General features: G+C 39.2%; 1 protein-coding gene across 2 annotated transcripts in view; it reads right to left on the reverse strand.

The window, feature by feature from the left end:
* Positions 1 to 16,792, reverse strand: part of ptprdb (protein tyrosine phosphatase receptor type Db) — a 103,914-nt gene that overhangs the window by 37,272 nt on the left and 49,850 nt on the right. For both annotated transcript variants that reach the window (XM_028592642.1, XM_028592634.1), the window contains exons 6-9: positions 15,239 to 15,349; positions 5,145 to 5,414; positions 1,954 to 2,063; positions 772 to 969 (exon numbers count right to left, since the gene is read on the reverse strand). In XM_028592642.1, coding sequence (XP_028448443.1) covers positions 772 to 969; positions 1,954 to 2,063; positions 5,145 to 5,414; positions 15,239 to 15,349 — 689 coding nt within the window. The remainder of the gene's footprint in view (positions 1 to 771; positions 970 to 1,953; positions 2,064 to 5,144; positions 5,415 to 15,238; positions 15,350 to 16,792) is intronic.

Raw genomic sequence — 16,792 nt, forward strand, 5'->3', positions numbered from 1 at the left:
TAATAATAATAATACATTTTATTTATATAGCGATTGTGGTGGTGGAGCAGGTTTGTGAGGTAGGAAGGAGCCTGGTTATGGAGGGCTTTGGGAGTAAGGAGGATGACTTTGAACTGGATGTATTGGGGAACAGGGAGCTAGTGGAGATTCTGGAGGACAGGGGTGATGTGGTCACGGGAGTGGGTGTGGGTGAGGAGGTGTGCAGCAGAGTTTTGGATGTATTGAAGTCTATTTAAGGCTTTTGCAGTTGAACCATAGAGGATGCTATTGCAGTAGTTGATTCTGGAAGTGATGAAGGCGTGGACCAAAGTTTTGGCAGCAGAGAACGTGAGTGAAGGGTGGAGACGGGCAAAGTTTTTTGAGGTGGAAGAAGGCACTTCTGGTTATTTGGTTGATGTAATTTTCAAAAGTGAGGTTGCTGTCAAAGATGACTACGAGGTTACGGATGTGTGGGGATGGAGACAGGGTGGAGTTGTTGACAGGAAAACTGTAGTTGTGGGTGTTCTTTGTGAGGGACATGTTACGCACTGTAATGCAGTCAAAATAACAGGCAGCTAATCATACTGCACTGTATAACAACCAAACTTGAGGTGAAGTTATTGTCAGAGAAACAATAACAACAGATTAAAAAAAAAAAAAAAAAACGGCAAAGAATTACAGTCAACTTGTTATTCGTACAGTACCAAAATTGCATATTTGAATATCACATTTACAGTATCACTGCAACAATAGCATTTTGATGAATTTGTTTTTGTCCAATCAAACCCTGACCTGTCGAGGAGGCGAGGAGGGGGCCTGCTCTGCTGTGCGAGCCTCCACCACCTCGCTGGAGGGGCCCTGGCCAATGGTGTTAACGGCCGCCACCCGAAAGTCATAGTGGGAGTATGGGCTGAGGCCGCCTACGCTGTAGCGCGTTGTGGCGATGCCATCAATCTCTTTATAGGGGTCCTCTGACCCTTTGGCACGGTGCTGGAAGAAGCAAGAGAGGAAGAGGGAAGAGAGAGAGGAAGAATATATTGATTTAAAGCTGTATTAAATAACTTTGTACAGAAAAAGCTCTACAAATATCTATCTATCTATCTATCTATCTATCTATCTATCTATCTATCTATCTATCTATCTATGGGGATTTTTTGCAAAAAGTGGAAGGCCCAGAGGCAAGAGAACATCTGACTCCATTCATCTTTTTAAGTTCTAATTCCACGCGTATTCGTTGATGACCTAAATGACCAGAAACCTTAAAGACTCACTGAGACGAATAAAGTTAACACTTCTTTAGTTACAGCGTTTTAAGAATTATAATACACATGTGGCCTATACAGGATCCAACATCTGCCTCCCACCGTCTCTGTCCCGCACAAAGACAAGCATGACATCTGCTTCCTGTCATTAAGTGCTTCCTCTAGAAACCTACACCCAACTATCTCTCATGACACACACAATATCATGGTATACTTTAACTTAAACATACTATAGGACAGCTCTAGGTAAAATACATGTCTAATAACACTATCTATCTATCTATCTATCTATCTATCTATCTATCTATCTATCTATCTATCTATCTATCTATCTATCTATCTATCTATCTATCTGCCTAAACATACAGAATGAAATGTAAAATATCTAATGTGGGTGTGTTGCTTTTTTTTAAATTAAATATTCAGTCATTGTTTCAGTGCAGCAATTCGTGTTTTATTCTCAACATTTCAATTAATTACTCCTGGTAGGCAGAGAGTATTCCAGACACTAGATTTCATTTCAGCAATTTGGTGAATTTATTACTTTCAGGAGAGACGTGGTACTCTTATTTTGCAGCCCTACTTACCAATTTAGGCTGTTAATAACAGTTAATGTTCATACAAAAATCTAGTGCAACTTTAGCTATCTTAAGTTCTGTGTCTCAAAACACCTGTGAGCACATGCAGTAGCGCTTCTGTGTCTGTTACACACCTGTATGATATAGTAGGAGACAGGCTCAGGGTTGCCAGAATCCCAGGTAAGTGTAATGCTTGTTGCAGTTCTCTCCGTCACCACAGGGGTACCAGGGGCCTTTGGGAGAGCTGTGAGAGAGAGGAGAGAGAGATTTTACAAACTATCCTTCTTATCATTAAAAAAAAAAAATCATCTGATAGACTCATATTCATAGCATCACTTTGTACTCATAAAACAATAAAATCAATCAAACATATAAATGACGAGACCAGCTCAATATCCTAGGATTATACAATGAATGTTATCTCCACATAACAATTACAAGAATTGGACAAAAAATATAAACTTAATCGGACTAAACAAATAAAGTCAGTTCAACAATTTGTTATATTAAATCCAAATTAAACCACCTGTATACTGACAAAGCTGAATTGAATACAGACTTAGTGATCATTAATTAGTGACAGGTCCCTATAGAAAAAAAATGCATATACTGTAATAAACAGAAATGTCCTTCTTTCCTCTTCTACGATACAATATAACTTTATTTTCAGTTTACACTGATGTTCATTTTGTGTTCCCAAGCAGCTCCGCTCCAAAAAAAAGAGAAAAGTACACACAGAGTTAGACAACAATTACACATATAGTAAAAATAGCCATGACAAAAAAACATATTTCATGGTATCCTCGGATCCCGATCTTAGTTGGCAACACTGATTTTGATTTAGCAACAGGATAGACTGATGTATAAAAGAGTTCTTGAGCCTGTTGTATCTTAACGAAGGGACTCTAAGTCGCCTTTTAAAGACAGAAATTGTTATTCATAAAGGTATGGAGTCCGAAGAGAGGCTGTTACCAAGCCTGAGCATGCTCTTCTTCTAGGTTGTTTTAAAAGAGTGTGCAACAGGTTGACCAATGATCTTAGCACAAACTTTTTTTTAAGTTTTAAGTTTAGCAGTTAAACCAGGCTGTGCTGCAGTACAGCATGACACTCTGAATCCCTGAATTAAAAAACAGAGAGATAATCTGGCAGCTGGTTCCAAAGGATCAAAGCCATCAGTAACTAGTTGATTTATTCCATATGTATATGTGCCAGTCAGACATATTGTTAAGATAAATATATTTGGCATATCTATCTATTTATAAATTGCAGGAACATCTGTCTGTCTGTCTGTCTGTCTGTCTGTGTGTTATGCCATATCTCTCGAACGGTTAGTCCGATGGATTTCAAACTTGACAGGTGTCTTGGTACGGGCATGAGTAAGCCAAATTTGATGTTTTTTGGATTAGAAATGCAAAATATATTGTTAAATTAAACGTTTTAAATGAACTCATGAGTCGCTCATCCTACACAAACACTGTCTGTCTCTCTCTCTCTCTCTCTCTCTCACTCTCTCTCTCTCTGCACACACACACACACACACACACACACACACACACACACACACAAACACAAACACAAACATAAACACAAACACAAACAGTCCGGTTCTGGTGGTGATTAACGCACATGTGCTGTTTAGCGCTCATAACGGGCCAGATGGGTAGCACACATGGGCGTCAGTTTGGTTTTGAAATGTGCTGGGGACAGAGACGCATTTGGAAGTGCATTTCCAGAAGTGCTGGGTACAATGATATTCTTTTTTTTTATGTCTTTTGCACAGGTCATGTTTTGAAAGATGCTGTCTGATGTATCAGATAACTTGTAAATTAATAAAAATGTATTCAAAAATGGGATGACGTCCGACACGTTTTAAGAAGAAGAAGAAGCCTTAAGTTTTCAAAAACCATTAGACAGGCATTCTAAAACGTTAAGTTGCTGGTTGCGAACTACGCAAGCATCAAGGCGTGGCGGTGCTGCGGTGCAAATTCAACTCATGTTTAAGACATGTTAATTTAAAGATTGCCGGAAAAATATAAATATTGGAGGCCATTAATCGGCGCGCAAAGTCCTTGAAATCCATTCTGCAGTAAGCGTCATATAGCCATGGTAAAAAGAAAACAAGGCAGTTTAATTCAATTTGGTTTTACTAAGAAATTGTGTAGCGATGACGTTAATAGCACGACCGATTCACCTGCTGCAAGCCCCACCTCCAACCGGGGTGACAACGCAAGAAGAAGCTGAAGAAATAATGTCCTCTGGCTGAAGATGCTCCTAATTACTCTTGTTCCTCTCCCTCCCGTTAAATTGGAAAAGTCCGATTATTATGGACGTTATCTGATAAGCGTTTCTGCTTCATTAGAGCCTATAAGGAAAAAGCTTAACGTGTTAGAATGTAGGACTACCTCAACAACAATCAATGATCACCACATTTCTCTCTCATATTGCTCATTATAACCACTGAAAACTGTCAAAAAATCTAACCGAAAGTCCTATTATTATGGACGTTATCTGACATTAAGCGTTTCTGCTTCACATTTTCAGCAGGGCAGCGGAGCGGCTGTGGGTTGACTCCCCACGGTTCTCATACGTCCTATAAGGTCCGCAGCAGAGCGGCTGTGTCTGTGCCTGTCCTGTGGGGATAGAGCTTTTTGTGGATTTGTTGGTATCTGTTGTTCACGAATTATAGGCATATGTGTTATGAACTTTATTTTTTTAACTAAATTGAGTTCGAGGTTTTAAAAAAAAGTGGTGGATACAAAATGACTCATGACGAAATGTGGTGGGGACGCGTACCCACCATCCCCACCGAAATCGACGCCTATGGTAGCACATTGCCATGAGTCCATGACGCTAATGTCTGATTACTCCACATTTTCATTGTGATATTTTGTGATTACATTCTGAATCTGCAACGTTCTCTGTCAGGTAAATCAGTAAGTCAGTAGTAGGCTATACAGTGAAGTTGCATATGAAGTGCTTTGGGGTCCTTCTGTAAGTAATGTTGGGGTACAATTTAGTTTTGATGAATTCTACAAGCAGCAATACCACAGGCCAAGCAATGGCCCGTTCCAAACAGGCACATTTTCAACGGGCACTGCACTAGTATGAAAAACAGAGCAAAGGGATTAACTTTACTCATATTTTTTTGTAATGGAAATGTTCTTCACAGCATACTACACATCAAGTGCTCATTCACACTTTGTCCTCTCTGCTCTTATAAAAACCAAAGTCTCACTGGATGCAAAGTCAAACCATCACTTCCTCTTTGTTCACTTGCTCTTCTCCTCACCCATAAGCCTCCTCATATACATGCAGATAAACCCACCTTTCACAATAATCTGTGCCACCGCCTCGATCACGCCAAGTGTCGACATAGCGACGCATGTGTAATTGTTGGACTGCCGTACGTCGGTCAGTTCCAGGACATTGCGGCCGATGGGCATGTCATCCTCGGGCGTCAGGTCTTCTGCTCCCAGCATCCACTTCACGTATGGCATAGGGGAGCCCACAGCCACACAGGTGATGTTGACGTTCCCCCCTGGCATGATCTCGCTGTCTGCTGGAGGGATGGAGAAGCGTGGGGGGACACGACGCACTGGACCAGACAGCAGTGAAAGCAGGACGGCAGAAGAAGAGAGGCGATTAGAAATTCATGATGTGTTGTTCAGTAAAGTGCAGAACAATGCATAACAGTCAGTGTCTATACACTGTAGCATGATTTACTTTTTTTTCTTGTTCTATGTACTCTAAGATGAAGTTTTATGACATTTAAAGAAGACTGCAAGCATTCAGACAGTCTGGTACATCACCACTAGGGCGCATGTGATATCAAAATGTTTTATTCATGGTGTTTTTAGGTGTGCTCCATTAAATATTTTATGAACTGAAACACAGAAGATACACAGACAAAAAAAAACTCACAGCAAACACACATGCACTCACAGGGAAAAAAGAGAAAAGAGGAATGCAGGGTACAGTATATCTCAAAGGAGTAAACTGTACAGGCAGGTTTAAACCTTTAGTACTGCACATAAAACAGCCGAAACACACAAACACAAATGGCAGTTTAATAGAAGAAAAGAAAATACTCAGGAGAGACTCAAAGAGCCACACAGTCTTTAGTTTACCAACCTTCTCGCAGCTCTGCAGAGGGTAAGACAGAGCACGGCGGGAGTAGTAGGAGAGAAAGGAGAGAAAAACGGAAAATATCAGAGAAGAAACAGGAGGCACAGAGAGAAAACAAGATTGACAAAGTAGCAGGGACGTGCACAGGTACGGGCTATTGTTGCAACTTTCCGTTTGCCCTGATTGGATTAGCTGCCCCTCTGGTGAAAGAGCCTGAATAAACTTTTCTTTCTTTCTTTTTTTTTTTTTTTTTCTTTTTTTTTTTTTTTTTTTACTGTTGTGGCTGCATTAATACGATACTACGCCCATCAATATTTAAGTTAAATCAAATTCAATTCGCTATATCATTCAATATTGCCCTCAGCGATGCCCTCTGCCCCCAGTCACGTGACTTTGTTTATATTCTCACACGGAGCAGCGCAAGCCCTTCTGCCTTCATGTGAGTTTTTGAAGTTATGGAGATTATGACAAATGCCCTGTGAATAGTAACCAAAAAATCAACTTGAGCTTTGAATAAAGTGCAGCTTCAGCTTGTAACGTGTGCATCACGTAGCGCAGCATTGCCTTATTGACGTAAAATGCTACGTTATCAACCAAAGCTAATGACATAATGTATGTTGCAGCAGCAGGCTAACGTAGCTACGTTACGTCCGTTACATTAGTGTGCGTTCTGTAGAGAAGAGAGAAGCTCAGGGATGTGATGGTAGGGGCTCTTGAATCAAGCTAGATTATACGTTGTTTACTGTCAATATGTTACGTGAACAATCAGATGTGACGTTAGTGAAAGTCGCCTTACTTTGTTATGAGATGATAAATGAATATCCCAATTGGTTAATGTAATAAACTTTGCATAAAAAAAAAAGTATAGCCTAATGTTAGTTTTGTGTGCTTAAGTATGCCTTCACAACAAAGATGACGAAGAAGAGTGAGAAAGAGCTCAATGAAGCAGCTAAAAGATCTGTATTTGCAGAGCTGGAGCCTGGATTAAAACTGTCAGCAGACCAGCTGTGAGAGAAGCATTTGATAATGTCAAACAACCATCCTACATTATTCATTTAATATGAAGTAGGCCTATTTTATCAGGGGCATTTTCTTTAAGTTGGAGTAGGCTAATAACCTGACTCCGCCAGATGGATTGCTTCGCATTTGCTCGGCATATCCATCTGGGAACTTTCGGTTGGAGAACTTTTGGGAAGGGGCGGAATACTGGTTATTTGATTGGATGAACCATCTGTCTGTCACCTATGTTGGTGATAGACGGGCCAAATCAACCAATCAGATCCACGAAGCGTATGAAAATACAACCACAAGCCCGCCCCTGCTGCTGCAGGCAAAGCATAGCTCATAAGCTCAGCATGCAAGCAACATGTCGGTAAAGGATATTTGCCATTTGTGTAATGAGAATTTAGGAATAAAAGACACCATTTCAGGTTCCCGGACCATATTCCACAAGAAGGATCCAAGAGAAAAAAAGCATTAGCGAGCGGCTAACAGAATTAGGGCTACCGCTGGCTGATAATACTGGTTAGCTGATTGGATAAACCATCGGTCTATCACCACCTAACCCACCTCAAAACCAACGCTGATTGGCCCGGTCGTTTAGCTAACGGCTCCAAATTTTCTCTGCCTCAAGATGCCAGACTGATCTGCGAGTGGAAAACTGGAACTCGCGAGATCAGGACGGTCTCACGAGGCTAGTAGGCTAATAACTCATTAAAAACAAATGTTTCATTAATAATAAATACACAGTAAATTGTGTCTGTGCCGTATATGGCATTGTGAATTAGTTATTATTTTATGTATATCAAGAGCTCCAGTTCACAGAGCATTTGAGAACGTGGGGATCGAGTGAAATACTTTTACTATCTGTAGTCAGGTTGCCTTTTTTTCCAGATTAGTGCAATAAAGAACCGAGGTCAAGCCCCTTCCGGTGGACCTCATGGGACCTTAATTCGGAAAAAATATGAATGGTAGTGAACGGGGAGAGGCAAATACATTTTTGATCCCATTTGAATTGAGCCATGGATTACAAATATGATGTTCATCAATTTAAAAGAAAGTTTTTCAGCCGAAGAAAGTCTCAGTTAGCCGTAGGTTTGTCATATGACCACTTAGTTTTGTACGAAAGCGCTCAGTGAACAACATCTCTCGTCTCGATGTTGGGCTCAAGATGGCGGAGAGAGCAGACGCACTGTTCCGAGTTCTGTCACGGCTCAGAGTAGCAAAGCCTTGAATATCAACAGAATGAACTTTTAACTCAACAACACCCTGAGATATCAGATGTAAAATTGTAGGGAACTTATTATAATAATTCAGAAGCGTGTGAGTGTCCCGGAGCACCTCCTGGAATACGATGTATTGCAAACCATAACATGGCTAGCACAAAAGCTAATGCTAAATCGAAGGCTCTCCAAGAACACGACTATGGCGGTCCTGAAAGGATGGAAACTAACACCAGAGGTACTAAAAACATCTTAGCATCTCCTTCTAAACCACCAGCACCACTGGAAAAGTCAAAACCAGACGACGTCGTGACTGCTGAAGCCCATGCTGACAACGCCTCTTTTCTGTGATCCTGGCTGCTGTCAGCACTCTTCAAAGCATGATGCAGGACTTCAAAGCGGAGCTAAAGCAGAACACGCTGACCCTAACCAACATCGTGAAAGCTGTGGAGTTTAACTCTGCCGAGATCAAAGATTGTAAAGAACAGTGCCAAAAGTTGCACGTTGAGGTGAAACAACTGAAAGAGGAGAACACAGTTCTGGAGAAAAGAGCTGCAGAAGTGGAAAAAAGAGCTGTAGAGTTGGAGCGTTATAAAAGAAGGTGGAACCTGCGAGTAAACGGCTTACAGGAAGGAAAAGACGAAAACACACGACAAATCATCTCTGATATCATCGGAAAGATTGTGCCACACTGGAAGGAGAAGATGGATTTCATCCTGGATTCGGTACGCCGACTGGGGCCGAGTAACACCAACCGCCCTCGTCAGATCATCATGCAGTTCACAGGACGCCACTTCAGGGACGAACTCTGGCGGATCACCAAACTTCACCCTGTCTGCAAGGATCTCAACATCCGTTTCGCAGAAGACCTCACCAAGGAAGACAGGGAGGCGCGGAAGGCTGTATGGCCAAAAATTGAACAAGCAAGGAAGGCAGGACTAAAGGCAGTGTTCTGGGGCCCTCATGCTTTCATTAATGGACAAAAAGTCTCACCATAGACATAACTATCCAGGGCTTTTGAATCCCGAAAACAAGAGTTTGAATGAAAACGTATTCTCAGGATTTTGTTACTATTATCTACTCTTAATAGGAAACCTTTACTGCTGTCTTAAGTAAGTTCAGTAATCCGTTGTTGTTGATTGTTTATTCATATTTTTTGTTTGTTTTTGTTCCATGTTCAGTCTAAAGAGTAACATTCCTCTTATTTCTGTTAATGCAAGGGGTTTAAGAGACATGACCAAAAGAAAAAGTATTTTTTTATTTTGTAAAGGGAAGAAGTCAAATATAATTTTTTTGCAGGAAACACATTCCAAGATTGATGATGTTATATTTTGGTCTAAACAATGGGGAGATGAAGCTTACTTTAGCGACGGTACTTCAAGGTCAGCAGGTGTTGCCATCCTCCTAAATAACTTCAAAGGTCATATTGTTTCCCACATGGCAGATGAATTTGGTCACTGGCTGATTCTTATCATAAACATAGATGGTCTGAAATTCATCTTAGTCAACATTTATGGATATAATATTAGTAGAGAAAATCGAAACCTACTTGAACAAATTAGTTTACATTTAGACAATCTCAAATTAACACACTCAACTGATAACATTATCATTGGCGGCGACCTAAACCTAGTTCATGATGAATTTTTTGATAAGTACCCTTGCAGATACGCTGCAAGTCACCCGAATACAATATTCACAAGCTTTTGCGAAAAACAAAATTTGATTGATACTTGGAGACACTTAAATCCAGAAATATCTAAATACTCCTGGTTTAGCTCAAACCACAATTATAAATCCAGAATCGATCACTGGTTGATTGCAAATCATTTGTTAGCTTATGATATTAGCTCTGATATTTCTGCTGCTCCACTAACAGATCATAGTGTTATTCTACTACAGATCAAACCCAATGGCAACAACATCCACTCACACACATATTGGAAGTTTAACTCCAGCCTGCTCAAAAATAATAACTACTGCCAAAAAATCAAATTATTAATTAAAGAATATGCCAATTCTGAGGAGCTAACAACTGCTACCAAAAAGTGGGAATTCATAAAATATAAAATACGCCAATTTACCATCTCATTCAGTAAAACAATTAAAAAAGATAGTGAAAAACAAGAAGTAGACATTATTAATCAGTTAAATATGTACTGCAATAAACCAAACCCATCTGAAGACAGACAAATGATTTTAAACCTACAACCTAAACTAGATGAAATCTACAGTCATAAGGCCCAAGGGGCGTTCATTAGATCCAGAGCTAAGTGGATAGAGGAGGGTGAAAAAAATTCAGCGTATTTCTGTGGTCTTGAAAAAAGAAGACAGGAAAAAATCTGTTCTCTGATGGTTGATAATAATGAAGTCACAGATGAAAAATTGATCTCTTCAGAAATCTGGAAATTCTATAGCCAGCTCTACAGCTCTAAATTTTCTAGCGTGAACTGTCAGAATTTTTTTCAAGACATAGCAAAACATATTCCAAAAATAGAGGATGGCCTCAAACAAACATGTGACAGTCAAATAACAATTACAGAACTTGATGCAGTAATTGGTCATCTTTCTCTTAACAACCTGACAACAAGACCTGCTGCTACAAGTCTTTACCGAAATATTTGAAACATGTGTGCTTCCACCAACAATGAGACATGGAGTTATCATCTCAATTCCAAAACCTGGGAAAGACCCCAGAATTATAGATAACAGAAGACCCATTACACTCAGAAATTCAGACTACAAACTCCTAATTTACATCTTTGCTTCTCGTCTTCAAACAGGGATTTCAAATATTATTGCAGATACACAGTCAGGGTTCTTAAAAATTCTTTCAGCGCTCGAACACTTTGGAATCAAATTTAGGAAATGGGTTGGTGGATTATATCGAGATATTAGTAGCTGTGTCCTATTACCTAGTGGTACCACCCCAAGCTTCAAGATTAATGTGGGTATTCCTCAAGGTTGCCCCATCTCACCATACCTGTTCATCTTAACTACAGAAATGCTAGCAATCTATATCAAAAACTGTAATGATATTAAAAAACATAATGTACTTGGCACAGACATAATAATTAGCCAACTAGTGGATGACACAACAATATTCTTAAAAGATAAATACCAAATATCAACAACTATTGCCAAAATTGAAAAATTCTCCAAAGCCTCAGGTCTAACATTAAACTTAAAAAAGTGTGAATTGCTGGCTGTGCACGACACTTCACTAAAAAACATCTGTAATATCCCTATTAAATCAGAAATCAAATACTTGGGGATTTACCTCTCCAAGGACCAAAAACAAAGCCAACTTCTGAATGTAGAAAATAAAATTAAAGAATGCAAATCAAGACTAACTATATGGATACAGAGGAATCTATCAATACTAGGTCGAATTTACCTAACTAAGATGGAGTGTTTATCAAGATGTACTTATCCAGCCTACTCCAATGCCATTCCAAACAATTTGATTAAATCTATTCTACCAAATCAACCTAAACTTCATCGGGAGAAACAGACCACATTATATGAAGAAAAGCAATATGGTTAAAGACACAAAGGATGGAGGACTAAAAGTTATTGACTTTGACTGCCTTAATGGAACCTTAAAAATAAATTGGTTAAAATCTTGGATCAAACACAGCAACTCGTTTTGGTATTGTATTCCAAAGACATTCAAGAAAATTGGAGGAATAGAATTTCTTCTCAGAGCGGACTTTAATGTTAACAAACTACCTATTTCATTGTCAGAGTTTCACAAACAAATACTCTTGTATTGGAAAATGTTATACGTACATAACTTCTCACCCCACACATCTGTACTCTGGAACAATAGATATATTTTGCACCGCAACAAATCTCTATTCTTTGAGGATTGGTATGGGAGAAGCATATGGTCCATGGTCGACTTAATGGATACCAACGGACAATTTTTAAATTATGAACAGTTTTGCATCAAACATAATTTCAAACCCTTAAAATCAGACTTTACTAAATTACATAAAGCACTACCCCAAGGATTTGTCCTTCTAACAAGAAATATTTTGGCATACTATCCGATACAACCACAATTGGCCCCACTATCAATTCAAGGGTTCTCTATTCTGGATAAAAAATGCACTAACCACTTTATTAGAAATTGTTTTATTGATTATCTTTACCCTAAAATGCATAATAAAAATAATATACTACAAACATTTGATAAAGTTTCAATCACTAAACTAAGAACAATGTATCTAACACTCCCTATTTCTCCTAAAGTGAAAGAAACACATTTCAAAGTAATGAACAACATTTACCCCTGTAAAGAATTACTGAGACTTTGCTTTGGTATAGATGATAATAAATGTACATTCTGTGAAAATTATGTTGAAACTACGGACCATATGTTTTTCTCATGTAATGTGATACAGACATTTTGGTGTGATATACATACATGGGTTAAGCAACAGATGTCTTCATTCCCAACCTCTTTCTCCTGTGACGATATAACATTTGGATTGATATTGCAAAGCAAGGGTGTTGAGCTCTGTACTAATACAATTGTATGTCTAGCTAAATTCTTTATTCACAAATGTAGAATTATGAGATCCTCTCCCAAATGTGTTGTTTTTTTAAATGAATTTAAAATGTACTTGAAATCCTTAAAAACTCTGAAAAGTCCTAAAGCACAAAACATATGTGATACCCTAAAACACTTCCCAACTGAGATTAATAGCTGAACAATGACTGGAATCCCTTTTTTTTTTTTTTTCCTCTATGTTTGAATGTTTGAATGACTCTTCTCCCTTAATAACCATCCTTACTTTTGTTACTAAGACTACATGTATATTTCCTGTTTGTATTAAGTGCTGCTCCATCTGGCTATATTTTCCTTGTATCCCACTTTGTTATAACCAGTGACAGTATATAATGGACCAATAGACCCCGTTGCTCTGGACGGAGACCAGTGAAGGCTATTAGAAGCACTTTTCCGGTGATCTCTTGCTTTACTGCGCAGCCTCCAACTGACAGAGACAACGTAAATGTGACGTGAGCAACGTGTCTGAAAGTTGTAAGTCTTCTGGTAGCTGTGCCAAGAGAAATCTCAATCATTCCCAATCTTACAGAGACGGAGAGTGTAGGTATATGTAAGGAGATAACATAAGCACAGGCTAATTATTGCTAACTAACATGCTAGTTAACATTAGTAATTAAACCTAAACAGCTAATTTAAGTCGAAACTGCCTGCGAGCTTCTCCTGTACTATACGGTAATTCCTCTACTGTGCGACAGTAAGTCACTTGGTTATGACACAATCGTTAGCTTATTTTTACAAAAGCGTCTGCTACGGAGCTATAACGTGAGGTACAAGGTAATGGAGCCTTTTACACATTGTTGTGTTTCTTTAGAAATAAACAATGGACAAATAGAGTCTTTAAACGCTTCAGATGTAAAGTTATTCGCAGTCAAGTGACGTAAAAAAAAATGGCGGTCAGTGTAATGCTAACAAGAGGTGATCGCTTCGTAGCAACAAAATGGTGCCATCGGAGGTTCGCGTCCTGAAGCGAAGCTTACCCCCTTGGTTATAACGAGTTTTATGCAGCCATGTTTGTTTGTAAATCTTAATATTTCAATAAAAAAAAAAAAAAAAATCTCTCGTCTCACACAATTTACGTTACCTAGCTTGATGCTCAACTTGCTTGCTAGCTAGCTAGCTTAGCTCTGTTCCACAACACATGTAACGTTATCTTACCTGATGTGTTTTATCCAGTGAAGTGTTTTCAGCAGATAAGTAACGTTACATCCCCGGTACGATACACACAGACATCGTAGCTTCAGCGAGACGTCATCCATGTGACTTTGAAGTGTGTAGTCTTTCTAATTACGTATTTTCATAGTCTTATACTTCAACAGTTTAACAATAAACTGACTTTCTTCGGTTGAAAAATTATCTTTTAAATTGATGAACATCATATTTGTAATCCATGGCTCAATTCAAACGGCAAATAATAATTATCTCTCCATTGACTCTCGTTCATATTTTTTCGAAAGATAGGTCCCATTGGCTGGAAGTAGAAGGGCGTGACTTCGGCTCTCTATAGCAACTCCAAATGTCGGTGCACGTCCCTGCAAAGTAGCATGGCAAGGTGGCAACAGGCAGAGGAAGAGCCAAAGAGAAACAGGAAGAAAGAAAGAAATGAGGGGAACAAAGAGAGAAAACCGAGTCCATAGATGGCCGGTGTGTCAGTGAAAGCCTTCCTGTTTAAGGCAGCATCCACAGCCGGCTGTCTCCATAGACCGCCTGTCAAACACTCACTGAGCAGCACTGCAAGATTTTGCTGGCCCTGCAAGCACTGTTAGACGCACATCACTGCCTCTGCACTGTTTGTGTACGTCCGTGTGTGTGCACGTGTGTTTATATATTTTCTTTTAGTGTAGCATAGATGTGTGTGTTTCTGTATGAGTGCATCCAGTCGTATGTGTGCGTGTTTGTTTCATATCCCTTGGAGGAATGTTGGAGTCAGAAAAGCATGCTACGCTGTTTAAAGCCCCCCCACCCCCTTTTTTTTTTTGTCAGGGGTGGGCAGACAACAGAGCAAAAGGCCACAGGAATAAAAATGTCTCCAAGATTTAAACATTTGGTGGGAATGCATGTCTGCGTATGTGTGCGTTGAAGGAGACCGTGCCTGAGGAGGTCAGATGCCTGTCAAATTTAGGGAGAAACACAAGTCTTAACCAGACAATGATTTGGTTTTTCTCCGAGGTCTAAAGGCTAAGAAGGGAGGGCAGAAAGATTAATAGCCTGAGTGAAACATTCAGCCCAGCCTTAGCTAATGTAAAGGAGCGCTCATTTTTAAACCATCCTGTTTTATGGCTTCTACAGCTAAAAGTTATAAAACACAGCAGGTTAAATAGCATCACATTAACATGATAAACACTCATTCCTAGCAGAAGACGTCTATTTAAAAAAAATAAAAAACTATGAATATTGTCTAGGAATAAAATGTCCCAATCTGCACACCCATTATCAATGCGATCGTTAAATCTGAGTGCTCTAATTGGACTAACAGGCTGGTTTTTATCCCCCTCTTACCTCTGACATAGAGGTTAGCTGGTGTGGAATAGCGTGTCCCATCGCTGTTGGTGGCAACACACTCATACTTCCCCTGGTCTGACTCCTCACTCATCTCTATCTGGAGGGCACCTGGATAGATGGAGGGATGGAGAGGAAAAGTAGCAGATAGAGAGAGAGGAGAGTCGCACAGAAAGATAGTGAGGAAGAAAAAGCAATTACACAAAAGTGGAAGATATCAGATCATTTGGTATAGTCCATAAATACACCAACATTAAAATGGTAAGAACTGCATAAATTGTAAATGAATCTGAGGGAATTTTCAGCAAAAACAAGTTGAACACAGGGCTACAAAGGGAGCCAAATCTATTGGGACAAATTAAGAAGTTTCCACCACTGTCAGCAAGAATCTGCCCAAAACAAGGGTCAGCTTCCTGATTCAGAAATGGGAAGAAAAAAAAAGAAAGAAAAAAAAAGCACTGATACAAAGCCTAGAAAAACGGAGAATGTAGTCTTCATGCAAGGCAGAAACAAATAAACCAAGCAACCAAAATGTGAAGAAATCCAGTCACCAATACAGTATTTAAAAAAAAATGATTTGCTGAAAATTAAGATGCAGTTATATTAGGGAGCAAACCATGTTTCAGTTTTCAAGGACAAAATGTTACAAAGATATTGCCATGGCAATAAGATATCCCCAACCATTACGGATCCACCAATGGGATCAGGAGTGTGATGTCATTTTAAAAAACACACCCAATAAGGAGGTAAAAACATCAACCGACCTCCATCAAGGCCACAGATTTAAAAAAAAAAAAGGAACGACATACGCAAAGCCTTGGGAAGGGACCGACGCTTTCTCGCTCCCTGAAAACAGAAAAACTGTCAAAAAAGTCAACCAGAGGTTCTTTAAAGATGGTGTGGTAAGGCAAAAAAGCGCCCAGAAAAACTTTATCAAAAAAGTGGTTGTTTGGGGCTTTTTATCGGTAATGAGAGAGAAAATAGAAAGTAATGGTAAAAAAAAATCATGAAGAAATTTGTGTGTATGTGCAAGTTTGTGTGTTTATGTGTGCGTGAGCACACTAATGTCTGCAAGTGTGTCTGAGTCTTCGCCATCTGGACTTTTCAGGCTGAGCGAATAACAGCTGGGAGGGAAAACAAAACTGGGACGTTTGATTGGGCAAATATAGACAAGGTAGAAGGAAAGGCCAGGTCAAGCTTAGGTCAATACCAGAAAATCAGGTGACAAACTAATTTGAAAAGCAAACAAACAGAGGCAAAAGTGATTTAAATATATAATGCTTTGTCACCTCAAACTAAGCAACAAATAAATAAATAAAAATTGTAAACATGTCATGCTTTAGACTGAAAACAAAGTAGATGTAAAAAGCTAAGTGATGTTAAACTGAATACTGGATTCAAAAGAAAGATCACAATATGGCGAGGAAGGAAGCAATGGATTTCTGTGCTATAGTGTGAACGTTTAGGCTGAGATGGAAAAATTAACGGATTAAGAGAGGATGAAAGACGAGAAGAAGGGAGGTGATTAAAAGTCATAGTATAATCAATTGCTTG

The sequence above is a fragment of the Perca flavescens genome, chromosome 2, assembly GCF_004354835.1.
Source record: "Perca flavescens isolate YP-PL-M2 chromosome 2, PFLA_1.0, whole genome shotgun sequence".
Lineage (NCBI taxonomy): Eukaryota > Metazoa > Chordata > Actinopteri > Perciformes > Percidae > Perca > Perca flavescens.